This window comes from Musa acuminata, chromosome BXJ1-4 (assembly GCF_036884655.1).
Source record: "Musa acuminata AAA Group cultivar baxijiao chromosome BXJ1-4, Cavendish_Baxijiao_AAA, whole genome shotgun sequence".
Lineage (NCBI taxonomy): Eukaryota > Viridiplantae > Streptophyta > Magnoliopsida > Zingiberales > Musaceae > Musa > Musa acuminata.
The window spans coordinates 39,283,577-39,306,817 of record NC_088330.1 but is presented as its reverse complement, the minus strand read 5'-3'; the positions used below and the strand labels follow the sequence as shown (position 1 = coordinate 39,306,817).

At 43.1% G+C, this 23,241-nt stretch overlaps 4 protein-coding genes across 5 annotated transcripts; 2 read left to right on the top strand and 2 right to left on the bottom strand.

Moving 5' to 3' along the window:
- The first annotated feature begins 492 nt into the window (after window positions 1-492).
- Window positions 493-2,800, top strand: LOC135666544 (protein PLASTID MOVEMENT IMPAIRED 2-like). Of its 2 annotated transcripts, none has more exons than XM_065178146.1 (3): window positions 493-599; window positions 691-740; window positions 814-2,800. In XM_065178146.1, the coding sequence occupies exons 2-3, from the start codon at window positions 711-713 to the stop codon at window positions 2,620-2,622; spliced, it is 1,839 nt and encodes a 612-aa protein (XP_065034218.1). In that variant the 5' UTR covers window positions 493-599; window positions 691-710; the 3' UTR covers window positions 2,623-2,800. The 2 variants fall into 2 exon arrangements, with proteins under 2 accessions (XP_065034218.1, XP_065034212.1); XM_065178140.1 differs by having other exon boundaries at window positions 520-599; window positions 790-2,800.
- A 98-nt stretch (window positions 2,801-2,898) lies between these two features.
- LOC103983456 (protein ASPARTIC PROTEASE IN GUARD CELL 1-like) lies at window positions 2,899-4,491 on the bottom strand. The gene has a single exon (XM_009400668.3). It carries the CDS (start codon window positions 4,486-4,488, stop codon window positions 2,917-2,919), a length of 1,572 nt encoding a protein of 523 aa, XP_009398943.2. The 5' UTR covers window positions 4,489-4,491; the 3' UTR covers window positions 2,899-2,916.
- A 797-nt stretch (window positions 4,492-5,288) lies between these two features.
- Window positions 5,289-12,820, top strand: LOC103982833 (protein SUPPRESSOR OF K(+) TRANSPORT GROWTH DEFECT 1). The gene is made up of 8 exons (XM_009399876.3): window positions 5,289-6,035; window positions 7,583-7,688; window positions 9,065-9,263; window positions 10,633-10,701; window positions 10,789-10,863; window positions 12,026-12,124; window positions 12,227-12,382; window positions 12,469-12,820. Exons 1-8 carry the CDS (start codon window positions 5,567-5,569, stop codon window positions 12,592-12,594), a joined length of 1,299 nt encoding a protein of 432 aa, XP_009398151.2. The 5' UTR covers window positions 5,289-5,566; the 3' UTR covers window positions 12,595-12,820.
- Window positions 12,821-14,624: 1,804 nt separating this feature from the next.
- LOC103982834 (protein FAF-like, chloroplastic) lies at window positions 14,625-16,611 on the bottom strand. The gene is made up of 2 exons (XM_009399877.3): window positions 16,354-16,611; window positions 14,625-16,272 (listed from the first exon to the last, which is right to left on the bottom strand). The coding sequence occupies exon 2, from the start codon at window positions 16,270-16,272 to the stop codon at window positions 14,926-14,928; it is 1,347 nt and encodes a 448-aa protein (XP_009398152.2). The 5' UTR covers window positions 16,354-16,611; the 3' UTR covers window positions 14,625-14,925.
- Between the last annotated feature and the right edge of the window lie 6,630 nt (window positions 16,612-23,241).

Here is a 23,241-nt window from a genome sequence, read left to right as displayed (position 1 = left end):
TTAGATAAATTAAAAAAATCAAATAAAATCGATTAACCTGATCGATTTTTAGATAACCCATATGAATCGATTTGTAATATAATGAAAGATTATTTAAATGACCTTAATTTAAGTTTTTGTTATTTTTTACAATTTTTTAAATTAGATTTAGTATTTTAATTTTTACTATATATAATTTTAAATTATTTTCTATGTATTAAATTATTTTTAAAATTAAATATGCCCAGTGACTATGTTTTTTCGTATACATCTTCACCAAATACTGAAGTACGAAGATACCATCCAGAAGATTCCAATCTGATTACAATGACAACTTTGGCGGACGATGTTCTTCCATACGTACATGTGTGTATGTGTCCAAAAAGAAAAAGGTCATGTACTAAAAAATGTGCTGAGAAACTTGTGGCAATGGTTTTGCTACGTGCGACGTGACCGGCTCACGTCTTTGTCGTCGTCTTCTTATGAAGGCACTCACACTGCCAAATCCCAATCATTGCCAGAGAGTATGCCGAAGGTTGTATGTACTTATTAGGGTGTCTTTCCGAGGTGCAAGGAGTCTATCAAGTTCTCCCATACAGGACTCACGATTAAGGCCACAGGTGTATCTGTTCTTCCCATTCTTCGTTGTATAATGTGATGAATCTTGAGCATAACTTTTGTCTAAATTTGATGTCCTTTCTTCTGTTCTAGTTTGGCCAAGCAGAGCTCAAATGGAGAGCAACCGCGCTCCCCTCCCGGAGGTAACTGATTATATTTTGCGGAATACACTTGTTTCTATCTGACTGCAAGATCTCCACTTTTTTTTGTCTGAAGGATTTGTCTTCGCAATGCAAAGAGCTCATCTTTGCTGAGATGAAGGTGAACAAGTTGATCAACAGGAAGAAAGTCGCTGAAAGAGAAAAGGTTCAGTTGCTATCTGAGCTCTGCGTCGCCGACGACGAAGCAAAAGACTTAACGATAAGGATCGAGGAAGCTCACGCCAAAGCCATCACCTACAAGCTGAAGCTCCAAAGCCTGAAGAATTCTGACACGAGTGAAGATGAACAACTCATGATCCTTCCTCCGAAAAGCAGCCGCCAGTATACCGAAATTTTGAGAGAAGTGGATGATGTCAAACAGCAAATATGCGGCCTTAAACTCGACATTGCTTCCGCTTTACAGGAGAAAGCCAGAGCTCGGTCGGAGATTGAATCCTCGAGTGCAGAGGCTCGGTCGTATTCGAGGTACAAAGAAGAGCTACGAAGGGAGATCGACGAAGTAAATGTAGAGCAAGAATTCATTGATCTTGCTAGAATCGAGGCCGACGGAGAGTTCAGACGCTTAGAAGCTCAAAGAGAGGCAGAAGCAGCTCATTTCACTGAAAGCGTGCGAAAAGCTAACTCCAGAATTGATGGCCTCCGCAGAGAGATTACTTCTGCCAAGCAGCTGCAGGCGACGCTAATGATAACTTCTTTGGATGTCGATGCCTTGCAGAATGAGATGGAGTTCATTAGAGCAGCAGAGAAGAGCTATCAAAAGACATATTTGGTAGAAGACACTGGTAGAATGGAGGAAGAGCAGGAGACTGATATCTCTCTGTTACGATCGACCAAGGCGGAGTTGGAGGCAGCCAAGAATGAATTATCGACTGTTAAAGAAGAAGGGTACAAACTCATGGATGAAATGGATGGCATAAGGAAGGAACTGATAAGAATTGCTGATGGAAAGGAGCAATCGAGCAGAGCGAAGCAGAATTCTGATTCCTGCTTTGAGACTCTCAACACCAAGCTACACAAAGCCATGTCGAAGATGGAATCTGCTTCGATGGCGGAGAAGAGAGCTGATGCAATAGTCGCAAATCTCTCAGCCGCACTGCAACAGCTCCACTCCGACATAGATGCAGCGAAGAGGGAAGCAGAACTGGTCTCTGAAGAAACTAAAGCAGTGAGAATGGAGACCGAGAAGACCAGAATGTACACTCAGTCACTAAAAGAAAGGCTTCAGGAGGCAATGGAGGAGCTCAACACGGTGAAAGCAGCAGAAGCGAACGCTCTCGAGGGGCTGAAGGCGATTACCGAAAGCACCATGAGGGAAAGGGCAATCTCATCTATTTGGAGCTCCACCATTACCATCTCCAAGTTCGAGTACTACTATTTGACTAAGCAGGCAAAGGCAGCTCAGGAAGTTGCGGACAAAAAGGTGGCAGCGGCTCAAGCATGGATGGAAGCGTTGAAGGCTAAAACCGAGGAGAGAAGAATGAACGCTGAAACTGATCCGACGCAGAGCTGGGTGCTTGTGCCAGTCGAAAGGGAATCACTTTCCAAGCCAAAGAAAGGATCGGTTCTTAAGAAGGCGATCAAGAAGGAGATAAATCACCATGAAGAAGAACGAGAGCAGAAGCTTGTCCAGTCTCATGACATGAAGCTTGCGATAGCGATGCCGAGAAGATCGCTTACTGTAAGCGGTGTCTCAGGGACATCGAGGAGGCTTCATGCTTCAAGAAAGTCGAATTCAACGAAGCAGCGGCCGAGCTCCGCCTTCACTCCTCCATCCTCGGTTCACAAGAAGGGGAAGTTGGTGAACACCTTGGTTAGGTTTCTTACGACTCCAAAGCAGCGTTGGGGTTCAAAACGCAACGTGTAACGAAGTTCTCATCATCATCTTCGTCTCACTCACCTTGTTTCAGGTTGCATGGTCTTCCTTTCCCGGCTGAGACAGCCGATGAATCTTATGTACTATTAGCAAATAATGGAGAAACCATGTAACCTTGATGCTGTTATGACCTTGAAAATATAATTCATGCTTCTATCTTTCAGTCCAATCATCATCGTCTTCTTCTTTTTTTGTCCAAGGTAAAAATACCCTGTTTTGTTTTCTTATTACAATCACTGTTGTTATTGCTGCCGGTAACCGTGTTCGGTTGCTGGTGTGACAGCCTCAGCACATATCAGGGGTGAAGCCCACCCGGTCGTTGACGAGGTCAAATATGACACGTGTCCCCTGTTGCTGTACGTTACCGATAATCGAGAACGCGACCGGGGAAGGTGCGAAGGCCAGGCAGTAGGTGCCCTCGTCGTTCACCGGGATCAGGTAGTTCTTCGCTGGCAGCAGCAGCGCCTTCCCCTCCGGGAAGTGGAACGCCACCGACGGCACCGTCACGCTCGCCCGCGATGACAGGTTGTAGCACGTGTCGAACGGTATCATCCTCTCCGCCGGCGGTAGAGCGTCCATCTGCGCCTGGAAGTCGTCCCGCAGCGTAGCATACGCCGCTTCCTGCAGCCGCGTTACCGACGTGCCGGAATCCACAATCACGCCCCCGGCTCCGGTGCTCTCGTCTATCGCGAAAGCCGACGGCGGGATGGGCAGCATTTTCCCGCCCACGCTAATACCCGTCAGCTCGACGTAGTAGAAGGTGTCCAGTAGAGGGTTGCGGAGGAGGGGTGCCGTCAAGGTCGACGAGGGGGTGGAGGCGGCGGTGCTGATGTTGAGGATGGAGGAGGCGTTGGAGTCACGATCAACGAGGCAGTAGGTGATGGAACGGGCCGAGATCTGGGTGGGAAAAGAGAGTGGCCCGCCGCCCAGGCCCAGCAGCCCGGCCGCGCTGTCGAAAACCCCCTCGTTATCGTGGCCGCAACCCATGGCCACCTCCGAGACCGAGGCCGAGCCGCCGAATGTCAGCGTCTCGGTGGCGAAGTCCCCGACGGTGTAGGACCCGTCGCCGTACATGACCTGGTACAGGCATCTTTCATCGGCTGCGGCGGCGGGGCCGGAGGAGGAGTATGTGGAGTTGCGGCAAGCAGAGAGGGCGAGAGAGTGACATAGGGAAGAGTCGCAAGAGAGGAGGGTGTAAGAGGAGGAGTCGGAGGGGTCGAAGACGGGGTCGGACTGCTCGTAGCAGTCGGCGCAGGGAAGGCACTGGACCCAGCTGACGTCGCTGCCGGTGTCGAGGATCATGTAGAGGGGCTTTGGAGGGCTGCCGACCCCCACCCTGGAGAAGTACTCGCCGCTTCCCATGCTGGCCCCGGAGATAACAGAACCCATAATCGAGTTCACGGCGGCGATCTGGAGGGCCTTCACGTCCGTGTTGGGATTCAGAACGGAGTCGGCGACAGCGCCGAAGGCGAGGGTGGCGCGGACCGCGATAGAGCGGACGCGGGCTACGTCGCGGAACAGGCGAGCGAGGGTCAGGGCCTTATAGTCGGGGTGGCCGTGGGCGGAGGAGCCAACGAACGAGGGGAGGAAGTCTCGCGAGTGAAGGGCGACGGAGATTGCGGAGGAGGGGTCATAAGGGAGGAGGTGGGAAGGGAGCTCGGTGGAGGAGGGGGGGCGGTACGAGAGAGCAAGGTGGGCTTGAGCGAGGCTTGTGGAGACGTCGAGCGTGGCGGTAGTGGGGTATCCGGTGCTCTGCACCTCGGGGTGAAGAGACATGGCTGGGGATGTGGAGAGCGTGAGTAAGGAGAACAGAAAGAGAAGGAAGAGGCGGCTGTGCGTATTCTCCGCCACCATCATGGCTTGACGCGGAGCGTGGCAGCAGAATCGAAAATGGTCGTTGGTGATACGATGTGGGGGTACCGTTTCGCTTATATGTCTTCGGTTCGTTTCACCTATGCCACTTCGGTTCTTGAAAAGGAATAACCACAATAACAATTAATAAACTTATTGATTAAACTCTATATTTATGTGGGTGTTGTTTACTTCTTTAAAGAAACCGTACTATGTGATCATTAAAACAGCTTGCAAGTTCCACATAATTGTCACTATGAAACATCCAAATTTAATGGGCACAAATTTAGGTGTCGGATTCTATTAATTATATCTAGATTTTTTTTGTTATATAAAATAATAAAATAAAAAAATTAGCTCACATCTAATACGAGTTTAATCGAGATTCGACATGTACATGAAATAAACTTCATGCAATATAAATCAAACACTAAAAGTTTTTGTTCTGAAGAAGAAATTATCATTGTTGAACCTTTTTAATTTATATTAATTTATAGGGACAATTTATATGTTTTCGTCCCAATCTCCTATGCTGACTTGGCCTGCGCCGTCGCTACTGTCGGACGCGCTTCCGTGGCGTGTTCTGTATGTGGACCATGACCCAAGCAATATCCACCCACGGCCAAAGTCCACGTGGCCGGCTCAGCTGTCTCAACGATTGTCGCTGAATTTTTAGTGGTCATCTCAGTGGGCCCAACGGTAGGCTTATGAATTAGGCTATCTGGTAACCAACGACAGGGGCCCTGTCCTGTTCGGTGGCCCGGTTGTGACACAGGAGCCAAATCACAACCTCGAGTCCGAATCGACAACCAAACACGCTTCTAATGCCACCGCCGCTCCTCCTCCTCTTCCCCCTCCACCTCCTCTTCACCTCCCCTGCATCTATCCTCCGATGCCAGTGTTGACCGGCCCTAATCGATCTCCACACCATATATTTCTTCGTTTCTGCTCGCCTCCCGATTCGATTAGGTTAGGTCCCTTTTTGTTCTGGTCATCGGGGATACGGAGCTGGTTTCTAGGGTTCTTGGATCCTTGTTTCTCTTAGTTATTTCTCGATCGATCGGGGAGGAATTTTGCGTGTGCGATGTATAGCAATTTCAAGGAGCAGGCGATCGAGTACGTGCGGCAGGCGGTGCAGGAGGACAATGCCGGGAACTACGTCAAGGCCTTCCCCCTCTACATGAATGCCCTCGAGTATTTCCGTACTCATCTCAAGTACGAGAAGAACCCCAAGATCAAAGAGGCCATCACCCAGAAATTTACCGAGTACCTCCGCCGTGCCGAGGAGATCCGGGCCGTGCTCGACGAGGGCGGCTCCGGCCCCGCCGCTAACGGGGATGCAGCCGTTGCCACCAGGCCTAAGACCAAGCCTAAGGATGACAGCGGCGGCGATGGAGGGGAGGACCAGGCCAAGCTCCGTGCTGGCCTCAATTCCGCCATCATCAGGGAAAAGCCCAACGTGAAATGGAATGATGTTGCTGGGCTCGAGAGCGCCAAGCAGGCCTTGCAGGAGGCTGTCATCTTGCCTGTCAAGTTCCCTCAGTTTTTCACTGGTTTGTGCTTTCTCGTTCTCACTTGATTACATAATAAAGTTCGCACTTTTGTAGATTGATTTTTCACTTTCTGATGTTGAGATTATAATACATGACATTTTAATGCAACAAAGATTAATTATTAGGTACTCGTTACTCAACATGTTCCAAACAATTCACGTATGCTTTCGATGTGTGAATCATGCAAAGTTTGAGTGATTTATACAATCTTCACAAATAATGGTTTAGCTCATGATTGAGACGTATGTGCATACAGTTCATGATTAGTTGTAATCCAGATATGATTTAGAAGCTTCATCATTTATGATTGAGAGGCATATCTGTGTCATTGGTTCTTATTGTCACAGTTTTCTGAACTGTATCAGTTTTATGACTGATTTTCTTGGAATTATAATTCCTTGTTTGTCATCTTTTCTGTTGTCCTGCCAAGGAGTGTGAGTATTGTCTAACCGAGGGATGTGAGCACATGTTTATTGCAATATCATTTATTTCTAGTTAAACATTAATCCAGTGGGAATTTGTTTTGCTTAACAGAATGGAACCATATTGTTGACTGAAATATCTTTCACAGAATGTGATACCTGCTAAAAGCTCATTCCAGCTGCTAGAACACAAATGTGCTTGATTTAGTTGGCTTTGTGATTCTGAAAGTCTCTTGTGAGATATGTCTACATATAAATATGCATATTTTACTATACCTACACTCAAAGTGAAAATGCTAGATTAGATAAATCTATGTGTATTTCGGTAGAGTCCTTTCCTTCTGATTTATCTGAAATCTTGTATGCAGACCTCTCCAGGTCTTTTTGTAGGGCATTGATGTCGTAATAAATTTTATTTTCAAAAAATAAAAAAGCATTATGAGCTTTTAAACATAGCTTCGTGATTGATATCCTAAAAGTCACTAATGCCATCTTTCAAACTCTTTTCTTTTGTAATGAATCAGATATCATGACCTGTTAATTAAACCAATTGTAAAATTGTATTTGTTATAAAAGTTTGGTGGATAGAAATATCTACTTCTTTGATTTCTGATTTAACTCTTTCTATGAAAGAAGGTGTGTGTGAGAAACTGCTTTTTTTTACCTAATATGGTAGAGCACTGCACTGGACATATTTAAGCTTTTTGGTGCCTAGGTTGTTGAGTTGTATGTTCCTAGGATGTCTTCATGCATACCTGGAGTAATGTTTCTTGGATGACTTTTGCAAAAAAGTTTTCACAGTGAATTTCTTTTGATTTAACTACGTTGATTTAGTAATTTTCTTTTCTTCTCTATATTAGGATTGTGCAGGAATTCTATTCATGGTTACTGGATTTTGATCTGAACAAGAATTTAGACTATGCTTATTCATAAACATCAGATTGACATGTCAGAGAACTATTTTAGTGTTCCTTCCATAAGCAAAGGTCAAAAGCACAATGCTTCACCTGAGAATTTAAATGTTCTTTCTCGTTTCATGTTCTGCTGAGCTACTTGCATTTTCACTGTAAGTGAAGTACATAGAACTAATCAATTAGGTGTGTCGTTCTTTTTGCAAAACCTTAGGCAAACGAAGGCCATGGAGGGCATTTCTTTTGTATGGTCCACCTGGAACTGGAAAGTCATACTTGGCAAAAGCTGTTGCGACAGAGGCAGATTCAACATTTTTTAGGTAACATGCCTATCAGATTACTTCCTATACTATCGTCTTTTGAGGGGAAGAAAATATTTAGGTCCTAAGGATCTATATAATAGTATGAATTTTTCTGTGACATTTGCCAGTCCTTTCTCTTTTACTCCAATGAAAACCTGATGTTTACCCGCTTAGTTGTCCATTACATGGAGTCAATTCCTTGGACGTTTAAGTTATCTGAAAGCCTTCTTTCATCATGGGTTACCAGCTTTACAAAACAAAGGTTGAGGCACTCTTGTTGCTGAGTAGATAATTGCTCCAAGAATTTTGTCTCGCATGATTTGTTTTTCTTTTTTTAAACATTTGATTTTATGATATCATATGTTGCTATTCTTTACAAAGTTCTTTTCTGCATAATGCCTTCCTCGGATTTCTCCATCTAGCATCTCTTGTATCTAATTATGTATGTATATGTACCTCTCATAGATCTCTGATATCATCCTTGATTTTGTTATGCAATATCTTGAAAAGGAAAGGCATTCATCTGTCACTCATAACACATCATAGGGTTAAAGGAAGTTTCAACAGGAGTAGCACCATGGAATATGACTTTTTCTTAAGGGGCTCTATAGCACAGCTTGTGAAATAAGGCAAGTTCAGTTTGCTTGATTTGAGTGTTAGGGTAAGTACATACCTGAATACTTGTGAGATTTTTTTTTCTATTCCTTATTAAATCCTGAAGCCTGGTCGATGTTCTGGATAAAAAAAGTTTTATATTACAAGAGCTTTCTATTATTGTTTAAGTTCTTTTAACTTTCAAATTTTAGGAGATAGCAGCACAAATTAAGATGTTGTCTTCTAGATTTCTCAATTAGTACAAATTTAGAAGTTGTATAAGATTTTTTAGCTTGCTTATAAGTTGTAGAATATGAAATTTGTCTTGCAAAGATAATAACTTCTGCCTATAAGTTGATCCCTTTGTGAACTGAGTGATCAAGGTTTGAGTCACGAAGATAGCATATATACTTTTTAGGGGTAAGGCTGCATATGTTTACCCTCCCTCATCTCTGGTTTGGTTGAGGAGCCTTATGCATTCGGCTGGCTTTTAAGCAGTTGGTCCTGAGGTTATAGCAAAGTCGCTTCCTTGCTATTTAAATGACCATAGTTGTCGAAACTTCTTCCCCGCGTGCAATGGTAAGGCTGTGTTCATTAATTCCTCCTCTGCGGAGTCTGCAGTGACTGTAGCCTCAGGCATTAGAACTTTTTTTTAAAAAAATTATCATGGTGTACTTAAAAGTCATGTGTTCCATGGTACAGACAAACTTGATATCTTATATGCTTATCCAAGAATAGCTAGACGCACAATAATGTAATGCAGAAAATTGATGAAATTTACATGTTCTTAAATGTTGCAGTATATCTTCATCAGACCTGGTCTCAAAGTGGATGGGTGAAAGTGAAAAGTTGGTTGCAAACCTTTTCCAAATGGCTCGTGAAAATGCCCCTTCAATAATTTTTATTGATGAAATAGATTCCCTATGTGGTCAGCGTGGAGAAGGTAATGAAAGTGAGGCTTCACGAAGAATAAAGACAGAACTTCTTGTGCAGATGCAGGTATGTCTGCCCATTTTCTTAGCTGATTTGCTTCTCTGCTACTATCATATACTTCCATTGTGCTTTAAGAAATCCAAGCTGGTTAGCTTCTCAATCTCCTTTTCATTAAACATATTTTTCTATTTGTGTTTTGTTGAACATTAGATTGATGATGGCTTATTGTTGGCTTTGGCCTAAAATGCTCATAGACTTTCCATTTATGTTCATATTTGTGATTATACAATAGCCATAGGGATAAACACCAACTTTGTGCCCATATTCAATATCTCCATTGAAGTTTGATCTATGCTGATTACTAATATAGTTTCTTTTAGCATGCACAGTTTTCATTGTGACTGTACTTTCACTAAGCTAAATGTTTATTCATGTGGAGTTACTTTGTTACTTAGTTGTCTGGGATTTTGGATATTTTCATCAGCATCTTTGGCTATTTCTCATGTTCTTGTTGTACACATGCGTGTCTCCTCAGACAACTGCTTGTTCATTAACAATTTTTAATTCCTAAAAGAATTTTTATGAATGCATCAAAATGAAAGGTTGTGCTATTATATTTGCTCATATGCTCATTGTCCTAAAATGTATCTGTACAGCCACATATGTGTGTGCAGTCACATGGCTGTGTAGCATCTTTAGGCAACAACTTCATCACTGAATATTCTTTTCTAGCAAAAAGATGCTCACAAACAAGGCTATGCATGCACCAAAATGAAAAATGGAATTGCTATATGAACCCAAGCATAAGAAACCCTTCAGCATCTACCTTATATCCAGTCAGCGAAAGCAATCATGGTTTGAAGCAAATTCATTACGTCAGAGTTATAAAACTCCACTGTCTTCTTTTAGATAACTAATGAATTGCAACATTAGTAGGTCAAGAAATGGACTCTCTAGTCCTATCTATGGAGGATTAATATGTGAATTTCATTGAGAAATAGAATTTGTGACTGCAGGCATGTGCATGAGACTGGACATCATTTCAACATCACTGGTTATTTCCTAAAAGACCTCATCTGTATTATAGAACTTTTCCATGGCTAAGTATGGAGCTGTTTTATTACACTAACAGTTGGTTTGGCATTTGTATATTTAGAAAATTCATGTCATTTTTGAGATATTCAACCACTGTTGTGGATCATCATGCTATCATAAACTTTTGGTTATTACTTCATTGAACTTGGAAATTTTGACTTATTATCTTCTGAATTCTACATGAATGATTAGGTTGTTTGTCTATCATTCAATTATTATTTCTAGCATGGCCTTTTCACTTTTGTTGCTGGTCCTTTGCATATTAGAAGTTAGAATAGAGGCATATCGTATTTCTTGTCATTATTTATGAAATGCATGTGATTTTCTTTTGCCACTTCAGGGTGTGGGAAACAATGATGAGAAAGTTCTTGTTCTTGCTGCGACAAACACTCCTTATGCCCTTGATCAGGTTGTTAGCTTAGATTGTGATAATGTCTTGTTGTTTCTTGGGTTGTTCCTTGTGTAACTTATTGGTGCTTGTAACTGCTAAGCACAGGCCATTCGTCGACGTTTTGACAAGCGGATCTATATTCCTCTACCTGACCTAAAAGCCAGGCAACATATGTTCAAGGTATTGTGAATAGATACTAACTAATAATCTGGTTCTACCTACTTAGCAGTTCGTTACAGTTCTATATCTATGGTTTAAATAGGCGCCAAGGTGCTCAGGTGAGGCGAGGTGAGGCACGAGCGCCTCAAAGCTAGTTCAGGCTGCACGCTTCAATGAAGCGCTGCTTGGTTGCTCGCCTGAACCCAGGCATCCGGCGCCTTAGGCGAGTGCCTGGTTGAAGCAAAGCAATGGAACCAGACTGGTTATGTTGAACACTAGCTTAGTTGGTTCGATTGAACAAACTAAGCTAAATAGCTTTACTAAAGCTGTGCATGTAAACCCTCACCCCCTTGCTCAACCTCGACCCACAAACCCTACATCGTGCACAGCCACTGCCTTTGCTGTTGACACTTCCTCTGCCGCTAACGAATGGGTCCGAAGGTCTATGTTTAGTGCGTAGTTCCCTCCACCATCGTTTCTTTCGTGTGCAGCTCCTTCCATCATTGAGGGAGCTTTCTCTGCCACCGATGGACACATCTGGAGCTTCCTCCGCCCACGACGTCATCGTCTGCAGCTTTTGCTGTCGTCTGAAGCATTCTCTGTCGTTACTGTTGTCGTCACCGTTGTCGTCTGCAGCTTCCTCTGTCATTCCTGCTGTTGTCCAAAGCTTTCTCCATTGCTACCGCCACCATCCATAGCTTCCTCCGTCGCCGCTACCGTCGTTCGAAAGTTCCTCCGTCACCGTCACTCTTTCCTTCCCCATTTTCCACCATCAATGATTATTTTCTCGTTTCTAACTACTGTTAACAGTGAATTAAATACTATTAATAGTATATTGTTAATTACTATCACCATATAATAGTCCCTATTTAGATTTTAGCACTACTAATCTCTATTTATTTGAGTTTTCTGATATTTTTGTTATTAGAAGATGGATAATGTGACTTGGTACCTAAGATCTTTTCAATTTATGTTGTATTTTTATTTATATAATCATATTTATTAATTATATTATATGTTTGTTATATTTTAATATTTTAGAGCGTCTCGTTTTGTTCTGACAGACGTCTTGCACCTTGGGCATTTTGGGACCTTGGCGCCTAATATTTTTTAAAACATTGTTTCATATCTCATTCTCTAGCTTGAATATATTATTACAATTTATACTCATTGGAATATGTAGGTACATCTGGGTGACACCCCTCATAACTTGACTGAAAAAGATTTCGAGTACTTGGCTCGTAGGACAGAAGGGTTTTCTGGTTCTGATATTTCAGTTTGTGTAAGTGGTTTCTAATGGTTTCAGATTCCCCTGGAGATTTAATTTCTTCCTCTCTGAATGCTAATAATCAATGCTAAGTGTCTCTTCTGCCTGTGTAAACAGGTGAAGGATGTGCTTTTTGAACCAGTACGAAAAGCTCAAGATGCTACGTTTTTCTGCAAGACTAGCGATGGCATGTGGGTGCCCTGTGGACCTAAACAACCAGGAGCTGTTCAAACCACGTTGCAGGAGCTTGCTGCGAAAGGTCTTGGCGCTAAGGTGCATGCAAAATCAGTATTTTTCTTATTTTGTCATTAGGCCATAGCTTAACTTAGCATTTCATGTTTCTTTGGGTGCTTAAACAGATCCTCCCACCACCCATCACAAGGAACGATTTCGAAAAAGTTTTGGCCAGGCAGAGGCCCACAGTCAGCAAAGCCGACCTCGAAGTGCACGAGAGATTCACAAAGGAGTTTGGGGAAGAGGGCTAATTGATGTTCGTTGGCTTAGTATCTCATTGATGTACATTGTAATCCTTGATCTGTATCAGGAGATTGTTCAGGGGCATGAGCCCTGTATAAGTTGGAGCATCGAGGCCGATCTTGAGTATTTACGCATCCGCTAGTTTAAACTACGTATTTGTCCATCTGATCACTCCCAATGTACTAAGATGGAAGTGTACATACATAATGAATGACACAAACAAGTTCCGATCTATATCACCTTGGCTTAATTTTTTCTGCATCTATCTTTCCATGATTGGGTTAATACTGCTTGCAGTCGCTGAATCATGGCTGTGATTGGCTCAGTATTGACACACAGGCTCTGGTGCAGTTATAATCATTATTTTCTTGCTATTTAGTTTCTAAAATGACCCCAGGAATCCAGGAATGCTCAATGTGATTCATAGTTCCCCTTTACGTAATATGTCAACATGCTTTTGCTCATCTTGGGATCATGGCCTTGGCTGTCGCACTTCCAGTGACCTATTCCAGACACAGCACAGCTGTAGGATCCTGAACCATCATGTCTCCCATTGGCACAAGCAAACAAGAGAACCAAAGCGTGGGAGACGTACAGAGATGAACCAGATTCCCCATGTCCACTGGTGCTGCTTGCTTCCCTCCTACCCTTGTGCTGAACTTTCCAAATGTGTGCCAAGCACACAGTTCACAACTAGGGCAGAAGTGGGAGAGGGCACACAGAAGCTTGTTACCGGGGTATCAGTAAATGTTAAGTTGGCTTTGCCAAGGGATGGTGGTGGCTGGAGAGGGCCAAAAAGCATCTCGGGTTCCTTCTTTTCTTTTGCCTTTATCTCTGTCTTTGCTCTACTTCACATCGTCAATTGGATTCTATACTGATGCATCATCCCTGCCATTACTAGTAGGTCAACATCCAACCCCATAATACTATTATTCCTCATGTCACCAGACAACGTGATTGCTATTTTGCACTGCTTTTTCTCCCTCAAACACTACTGAATCATTTCACTTCGCTTGACAATATGTCATGGCTATTCTTTAGCCTTTTCTTTTCATCATAGTATGCGGTTGATGTCACTGTTGCGTTGCTAAAGTACTTTTGAGAGAAGGAACATTTGACTCATAGAAGAACAAAACTTTGAGATGTAAAAAATAATTGAACGGACATTAAAAAGAAAAAGGAAGCATGAAAGGCCTACACAAAGACTTATGCTTTCAGTGTTCAAGTCACAAGCTTGATATCAAATCATTAGTATTACAACAAAGTCATCCTGTTGATTCTACTACATCTTCCTTACGTCATGACTTGTGGATATGAGTTGAACATCCAACATTATTTTTTCCACAGTGCAAGATGCTTCAGCCTTGAGTTCTCGAGCTCTCTTTGACCACTGGTTTAAGCTTGTGTAATAAGTAATGGATTCTATGGAGTCAGACCATTGATTAGAGTCGAATTGCTGAAACTATTATTCAGATAGAGCCTACTTTTTTGCTTAGCCATACCTAAAAGCTTCATTAGTTTAATCCTACGTATCATTGAACACCCGATATTGGCCTTCACAATACAAGCATACGTAATAGATTCCACAAAGTCATGGCAAAGACCTGAAAGAACATCTGCGTATGTCATGACATCTGTATATTAATGCAGTAGTGCCTCCTTTGTCTTGCTCAGAAAGTGCCTTGATGCTCTGTTGGCCTTATTGGTCATGCTATGAAACATTGCTCGAGGAACCATTGTTTTCATTATGCTGTCGAAGTAGATGAATTCCCAGGCAATGGATGTGATGCAGCCATGACTGCACGGCCAGGATGGTGCATATGGATAAGATCGAGTTGGGCAGTAGCGGCGTGCGGAAGAAGATTGACTTCTTTCGTCTGGTTTCATGCTTTGGATCAGAAACAGTGTGCTCTTCTTCCCTTCAAACCACATTGCTTTCGATTCCATTTCAGCTCGATTATTATTATTATATTGGAGCAGACGCACGAGGGAAAGATGTGATACGAGCAGCACATCCATCTCATTCTGGAGCCAATCAGAAACAACATGGAACAGAACATGTCTAATCACAGTGATACCAAATCGTCCATTGTCGTGTCGTCAACATGCCACCACTGAGCCAAAAAAACAGAGACATCGATGTCAAAAAGCAGCAGACAGACCTGCTGATGCAAAGGAACCCCAACAGTGAGGCTTTTGACACGCTCTGCCTTATTGCCCTGACGACCTTACTATGTTAATGACCACAATATCAACTTAAATAGGTAGGTAGATAGATAGATGGATGAATAGGCAGATGACATGAGGTAAGGTAGGATGGATTCATGGAGGGCTGTGACTCAGGAAGAGGAAGTGACGATGCAGCAGGGCTCCCAGATGAACAATGGCCTGCGCAGCTGGCTGCACCTGCTCATGCTGTGCAGCAGCTCCTCCCGGTTCCACCGCCTCGAGATGAACAGCAGCTTGTTGTCCGGAGGCAGGTGGCTGTGTGGTGCTCCGTCGAAGTTGTGTTCATCTTGATCTCCGCTGAGGACAGAGGCTAGCACCACTGCAGCCGCTGCTGTGGCGGTTGTTGGCGGGGGCCGTCGCATGACTGAAGCTGCTGTCGGAGCTTGATCTTGGTTGTTGAGTCTGGTTTTGGTGGTTTCGGATTCCGGCGGAAGGTCGACCCTGGCGTTGCTGCTCGGTCGATTGCAGCCGACGAACTTGTTGATGACAAGGGAAGAGCGGAGGACCTTCATGGCGCCGCCGCTCGGTTGCTGGGGTTGTGTGCTCACTGTGACCTCGATGACGGTGCCCCTGTCGACTACTTCCACTTCCTCTTCTTCCTCCTCTTCGTCTTCCCCTTCCTCGTAGCAGTTCTCTTCCCCTTCATCTTCCTCTTCTAACCGTGCGATCTCTACTACTTCATTTTCTTTGGTTTCATTCAATTCTTCGTCAACAGTTCGATTTTGTTCTTGTGGTTGTCCTGGTTCTGTGCTGTCGGAGGAGGGGTCGTGGAAGGTGGCGTCGATGAAGGACAGGAGGAGGCGGCCACCCTCGCGCTGCGCGTGGAGGTAGTTCTTGGAGGGTACACTGACAGCCTCGACGAGAAGTCGGCCTTCCCGGCGACGGGGCCTCATGTGCAGGCAAGGCCCGCCGTCGCGGCGGCAGATGGACGGCAATGGCGGAGGGAACAGCCTCGGGATTGATCTCCTGCCAACGGAGCCGTGGTAGTTCACTGACGTCAGCTCCTTCCCTTTGCGTTGCGGCACTTCGCGCTCCTCTGCTTCTCTGTTTCGCCACACTCGTCGTTCCTCAATGATCACGAGCTTGTCGTGCACGTCATGGCTTTCTTCTTCTCTCTCCGCCACAACCATCGGCAAGTAATCGACATCAAGCTCGTCGAGGAACGAGGAGAAGTCGTCGGAGCCGGTCTCCGACCCCAGGCTCTCCGTGCATGTCTGGAGGCTCTTCTGGCTCAGCGAGCTCGAAGACCGCCTCACCAGAGGATGAACATAAGGAGCCGGCGGATCGGTGGCAGCCTTCTGCGCCTGGATGGCGCTCCATATGTCGAGTTGGCCGGGCCGCTCCTCATCGTCTTCCACGGCCATCACAGCATCATCTTTACTCTCGTATCGCTCCTCCGCCACCGGCCATTCATACTTCGTCATTTGAAAGGGTGTTTGCAGCACCAAGACCGACATCTTCAGACCACAAAGATGAAGAGGTTTAGCACTACGAAGTGATCGAGAGGATAGACAAGAAGTTTGTAGAGCTGTAATTACCTCAAACAAGGATTGTGAATTGGCTTTGGCTAACGTTATTGAAACTGAGAGAAGAAGGAGATAGAATGACGAGAAGCTGTCCAACTCCTCCGACCACCACGCTCGTCTCAGAAGCAGCGCTGCTGATGAGAAACGAGGGAAGGATAGCAGTGTATTTATGGTAGGAGAAAAAGGCAGGCTGTCCTTCTGTTCCTCACTCTCCCTCCGCAACCTTTTAGCTTTCAGGGCCCTCCATCTCCACTGCTTCCACAGTATCACCCTCTTTTCCTGCTTGAGCTACCTTTTCTTTCTCCTCACTCATTCATTCACTGAGTTACTTCTTAGCCCGTATAGAAATCATACATAGAGAGAGAGAGAGAGAGAGAGGGAGGAGTTTTCATGAAGAGTTACAGAGGTCAGACCAACATTTGGCATGCACGTTACTACAGTCATCAAAATTAATCTGCTGCTTCATGAAAAGAGTAAGACATCTGAGAGTGTAGTAATCTCTTTGGAACTTATTTCTCTTACTCTGTTTATTCCCTTGTCTCGTAGAAAAGATTAGTGGAATAGTCTCATAGAATGTTTTTGGACCATTCACCGAGAAAAATTCCAAGAATAAACCCTCCAGCTAATGTTTTAAGATCATTTAAAGTACCTATCGATAGTAGGCTGGAAATCCCATTCATTGGAACAATAGATTTACTGATAGTACAATGAGAATTCCAATCCAAGATTTCCAGTACAGTCAGAGCTCATCAGCACTGGCACGCGTAATAGTTTAGAAGTTGAGTGCCATAGTGAAGAATATTAGCATCCAACTATACTTTCCCCTTAGCTTTTCCCCATCCATATTCCTTCCCCTTTGATGAATTTTAGACATATGATACTGATGAATTATATATATATATATATATATATATATATTTGTTCTCTCATTCATCTAATCTCATATGGTTTGGAAACACGCATCCATATATTGGTATATATAGATCACTCCTTTTTGCCGCACGTATGGCTTAGCTTTGGTCGCCTATTCGAGCCTCAAACATACGCATCACGCAGATGCCATTCTTCACAACGCAAGCACCGCTTTGGAAGCAGCAGTGGGTGCATAAACTCCAAGCGGAATGGCACAAAACCTTTTGTCGAACACTTAGTGACACAGTGCTGCTGCATTGGCGTTCAACGAACCAGGCGGAGCCACGTTGAGGGAGACTATTCCGAGCGCGGAGCCGTCGTTCTTCTACGCCCAGTCAGCGGATTCTTGGCTACCGTGGTCCAATCACGGCCCTCCGATGGGTGGAGCTAGGGGAATCCCCATCCCTCGGTGCTCCCGCGGCTTCCTTTCTCCCTCAGCGTGCCACTAGCGCAAGGGGATTCGTTTAGTGGATAGGAGAGTATAATTTGGTGATAAGAAGCTGCGGGTGATGATGATCATGAGACATTCTAACGATGTGGTTGAGGTTTGGACTCGGAAAGGCCTCTCCATTGCTTACCACCTTTCTTCACTTCTCCTTTCCCTCACACTTGGTTAAAGGAAGAGACATGCGACTGTGTGGAGAAAGGGGATGCCTCCTTGCCCCTTTTGGTCAGGTGTTGTGGGCCATTAATGCCCTCTGCAACTTTAATTCCAAGAAAGAACGATGAGGAAGAGAGAGCTTTGGATTCTGAATAAAAGAAATATGTATGGTTGATGATGTCAGTGCAAAGCATGTATGATTAACTCGCTGTATAAAGAATTAAAAGAAATGAACAGTTCTCTTCAAATACAGGAGAATACTAAGGATCAACCTTTCTATATTATGTGAATAGTGAGCTCCAAAAATTAGTATTCAAAATTAATGATAAAAATATTAATTTTTCTCTACATATATTGAAAGTAAAACGGATCTGTGATTAGCAGAACTACATGTTTTTAGTAAGCAGATCTTAAAGACCATCAGAAAGATTCAGGTTCTTCCACCTCTTGTGGGCTTAGTGCACCATTGATCCTCCTTACCTGCTCTATGTTTATGGGAGCAAATGCAAGTATCAAGTAACTACCACCACTATTAGATTTGTTCTGATTTAAGGGATTAGAGGAGCTGTTACATCACTTTGTGCCTTGCAAGATCATGTCCTTTTGACCTTCCAAGATCATGTCTTTCCATTAGCATTGCTTAATTTGTAAGAAAAGCATGCATCAAATAGTCAATTTCAAGTATTTATTTAGCAGATATAAATATATATATGTGTGTGTGATACATGAGTTCAATTTAACCAGACAAAAAGCATCAGCCTTAGTGCACTTGGACTAAAAGCTGCTTAAAATGCAATAATAGATCTATTATATTGGGTCCTGAAAGTTGACCAATCCATTTCTGAAGCTTTGATGAGTTCATCTTCACCACACAGCCCACAGGATATCAACACCAAGCAAGTTTTAAGTGAAAAGGCATCCAACAAGCACTAACACTCCAAACCTTCGCCACCAAGTTATTGTGCCTCTCGGCATTTGCGGGTGAGTGCACTCTCGTGAGAATTGCCTCCGGCATGCAGTCCAGCAAAGTGTCCACCATACATCACGGACAAGGACTTGAGATCCAGGCGGGATCTCCTGTCCTTCCTCCCCCTCACATACCATCCCCATTGTGAAGCCCTTTTGAACCGATGAGAGAGAGAGAGGGAGCGAGGGGAAAGCCAGAGAGCACTGAGATCGTCCTGTGGAGTAATCATTGTCGAGTGACCCAACACCTGGTCTGAGTTCTCGTCCGCCTGACGTAGTCGAGAAAGGATGGCGAGTTGGTTGGGTGTTGTCGGGCACTTGGATTGCATTTGTCGGTGGTACGGATGATGCAAGAGAGAGGACCTATTGATTTCTTGATCTGTTGATGGCCACGGCTTTGTTCGGTGGTGATGAACTGAGCCAGCTTGGGAATGGTTGGAAGTACATACCAAGTTAGCTAGCAGCAGCAGCAGCAGCAGCGGCAACATCAGTGTTTTTGAGTGCTTAGACTGGACTTCAAGTTTCTCTCTCTTTAAATGGCTCTGAGAAGATGAATGCATGTTAATGTGATCGAGCTTTGGTTTTATGGGAGTCCACTGTGCTCCTCACTGGGCTTTCAACTCTGAACAGTTGTAGGCTCAACCATGACCATAAGAGAGACCAGCAGATTAAAACCATTGTTTTCTTGCTTTATATGACAAGTCAAGCTCTCATTTTTTACGCTGAGATGTTGCACTCTGATAGTTTCTTGAGTGCATATAATCTTACATGCATAACAAGAAGAGATTAAATGGTCCAAAAATGTGTTTTGTATTACATAGAGTTCACACCTAACCATAATTTAATTGGTCGAGAGAAGGAGATTGAGTTTGAAACCTTGGAAACATTGCAGTTCTGTAGCTGCAGAATCTGCTTAGTTCACTGCGCAGGGGATACCCATCAGACTCAAGCCCAGTGGTCTTACGAAAATATAGCTATGTCAAGAAGAAGAAGAAGAAGGTGATGATGAATGCATGCTTTGGTTTTATGAGAGAAATTTGTTACTCTAATCAATGTCATACTATACTCACCCTAGTCATATTAAATATTGAATGTAGGATTAAACTTGTGAAGTCATATTTTTAGCTCTATGGTCATCTAAGGCTGAACAATTATATGCATAATGTCAATAGTGTGTCATTTCCTACGAGTTATATAGCATTGGTTAGGCTGAGCCTCCCTGCGTAGCGCTAACTTGTTGCTCAAGTCATGACCTGAGTTGTGAGGCAAAGCATATCATCATATATTATGCTCCAAGAGATGCTTAATATTAGCAAATATATAACTAGTTAGTCGTCACTCATTTCAACACCACATAAGATGCATAGGAAGATAAAAACTTAGGAAACCCAATACCCTCATGCTCACATGGATATGGATAAGAGTTTAAAAGGCAACTTCGGTCAGTTACTAAGCTATCTCTCGTGGAATATTCTTACGCAGTTTAGGTCAATTATGAACTACCTTATTTACAAACTATCTTCTTGGGCAATTTGGATTAGTTACAAACTACATTCTTTACAGAATATTTGCATGAATATTTTTGGAAGTCCAAGAGATAATTCGATTACGAATGCCTCTCTTATAAAATATTCATAGGAATATTCCTGAAAATCCAAGGGACAACTCAGGTCAATTACGAATTACCTTCCTTATAGAATTTTTATGGGATATTCCTTCTCCTCATGGTCAGTATAAAAATGCACCCTTAACTCCAGATTAAGAGAGAAAGATCTCGGTACTAACTTAAGCATCGGAGGGATTGACTCAGGAAACTCCTCTCGACCTCGATTTTTGTGTAGATAATGAGTTTAGAAAGACTATGCTATATTCCGAAGGATATGTTGTACGAACGAAGATATCAATAATAGTTTTTTCTAATATTTTAGTGCTAGAATGAGGGCTCGATATCATAGGAGCATCCATAGGCTGATCTGGTCCATGAACAATCGAATGAGGCTCTACACCCACATTACTTTTACTTAAATATAGTAGTAGTCACCCTTTCCCCATATAGATAAATCCATCTCATCGCGAGTACCAATGTAGTTCTAGCGTTCATTCAATGACCCTAGGCCCTCATCTTCGGGAGTTCCGTCGAGCCATCTACTTATTTTTGCTAAGGTATTCTTGAACCTCACCTAGCAAATTCAAGTGTTAGTCGGTATAATAAATGTTATTACCTTGCTTCTACCTCGGTCAAACTAATGGGTGATGCCACCGCCTCAGCCACCATCGATAGTTCAACAATCACCGGCATCAACGTCTGCTAGGGTCCTCCCTCCCGATGAATTAGTAGCATCTTACGGGCATCCAAAACCTATCGAGCCATTGGTTGAGGGAGTGCCTCGCTCCCCGACCGTAGAGTTTAGTAGGCTGCCCCACCATTGCTCTGCTTGAATTCGAGACCCATGATTCAACAGACAATTCTCTCTAGTTCCAACTACAGTAAGTAGATCGACACATGAAAGAGATGCATTATGACTTTCACCAATGTAGGGGTGATGGGCAAATCGAATCCATCTCGAGTCGATCATCATTTATTTAGGATATTTAGGAAGAGTTGATCTCTATTAACTTCCACCTCCTATCAATAGAAACCTTTGACGGTGCCACTGACCTAATAGAGCACGTCGCTACCTTATAGACTCAAATATTATTGTATAGTACTTTGGATGCTCAAATATGCTACACCTTTTTGACCACCTTAAAAGGTTCGATGAGATAGTGTACGCTCTTCTAAAGTCGCTCTCTATTAACTCCTTCACTTAACTAACTAAAGAGTTCAAGCTCCACTTCCTTAGAAATGGATGCCCGAGGCCTACAATAGTGATGCTTCTCAAACTAAGATAAGGTGAGGAAGAGGATTCTCGAACTTCATCACCCGATTCATCAACGAGATCCGAGGTGTTAATTACATTTACCTCTTGCTCGTGATTCAATCATTTATGATGGGACTAAATCCCCCCTTGCCTTCTTTGGTTGTTGCTAAAAAGAACACCAATGATGATACCTAAAGTACTTTAAAGAGTCAATTAATACATTGTCACTGATGTAATGATTTCAAGTAAGCATAGGGAACCTCATAAGAGGCAAGAGCAACCATAATTCGCCCTCACCCCAATGTCTCCATGATGGAGGAGAAATAAACAACCCAACTTGCTCATCTTAGATCTGAACTAACCCCCTTGAACCTAACTAGAATTGAAGTTTTCTTGCAAATAAGAGAAAAAGGCTTGTTGAGAGACCCTCGACTAATGAAGATTCTACTCGAGAAAAAAAATAAATCTAAGTATTATTGTTTCCACTATAATTACAATCATGATACAAATAACTATTATAATCTAAAAGAACATATTAAGGAGCTCATATGGTGAGGCCACCTCATGCGATCCATTCGTAGACGTCGGGTGCCATCACCCTGACCTAAGAGGCTAGTTAAGAGATAGATCAACATTATCATTAGTAGTCCAGCCATAAGAGGAGATAACACCTCAGGTTGCAAAGCTTATGCCAGAGCAATTAGCTAGCTACCACTCGTGGCGTCGATGCCACGTATGGCCCATAGGAAGATGAAGGCCCAAGAGGCCCAAGAAGCCACACCTTCCTGCCCATGTGGATAGGAGTCTAAAAAACAGCTCAAGTCAATTATCGAGCTGCCAAGCTACTTCCCCTATGGAATATTTGTAGGAATATTTTTGGAAGTCTAAGGGGTAGCTCGGGTCGGTTATGAACTGCCTCCTTTATGAAATATTCATAGGAATATTTTCAAAAGTCCAAGGGGCAATTCGGATCGGTTACGAATTACCTCTCTTGTTGGATATTTGAATTAAATATTTTTAGAAATCCAAGGGCAACTTGGGTCGGTAACGAACTGTCTTCCTTGCAGAATCTTTATGAGATATTCTTTCTCCTCGAGGTCAGTATAAAAACGTACCCTTATCTCCAGATATGAAGGGAAAGGCCTTGGTACTGACTTAAGCATCAAAAGTATCAACTTTGAGAAGCTTCTTCTGACCTCAATCTTTATACAAGTAACGAGTCTGGAGAGACCGTATTCTATTCCGGACGACTAGTCGCATATAAATCAGAGTTATATTGTATTGACGAAGACGTTAATGATATTTTTCTCTAACAATTTAATATTCAAGATTATGGGATTAGAATCCTCATTAATGCTATTTAGGATGCTCTTGTGTTCTATGTATCAAGGACCTAATATATTTTTTAAATGTGAATTGATATTTAATAATTTTTTTTCAAATCATATTTGACCTAGGTGTTAGGTTAGAAATATTCCAATGTTGATACTACTACTTTAGGTAGTATTAGTATTTCAACATCCGTAAGATATTAGTATAATTTTTAAATTTTAAAAGTAT

What these genes read in the sequence shown, in the direction of transcription:
- LOC135666544 (XM_065178140.1), top strand. Translation starts at nt 711, where the DNA reads ATGGAGAGCAACCGCGCTCCCCTCCCGGAG. An exon ending in ACCGCGCTCCCCTCCCGGAG is followed by an intron (nt 741 to 789) that starts GTAACTGATTAT and finishes TCTGACTGCAAG; the next exon opens with ATCTCCACTTTTTTTTGTCT.
- LOC103983456 (XM_009400668.3), bottom strand. Translation starts at nt 4,488, where the DNA reads ATGATGGTGGCGGAGAATACGCACAGCCGCCTCTTCCTTCTCTTTCTG.
- LOC103982833 (XM_009399876.3), top strand. Translation starts at nt 5,567, where the DNA reads ATGTATAGCAATTTCAAGGAGCAGGCGATCGAGTACGTGCGGCAGGCG. An exon ending in GCAGATTCAACATTTTTTAG is followed by an intron (nt 7,689 to 9,064) that starts GTAACATGCCTA and finishes TAAATGTTGCAG; the next exon opens with TATATCTTCATCAGACCTGG. An exon ending in CTCCTTATGCCCTTGATCAG is followed by an intron (nt 10,702 to 10,788) that starts GTTGTTAGCTTA and finishes TGCTAAGCACAG; the next exon opens with GCCATTCGTCGACGTTTTGA.
- LOC103982834 (XM_009399877.3), bottom strand. Translation starts at nt 16,272, where the DNA reads ATGTCGGTCTTGGTGCTGCAAACACCCTTTCAAATGACGAAGTATGAA.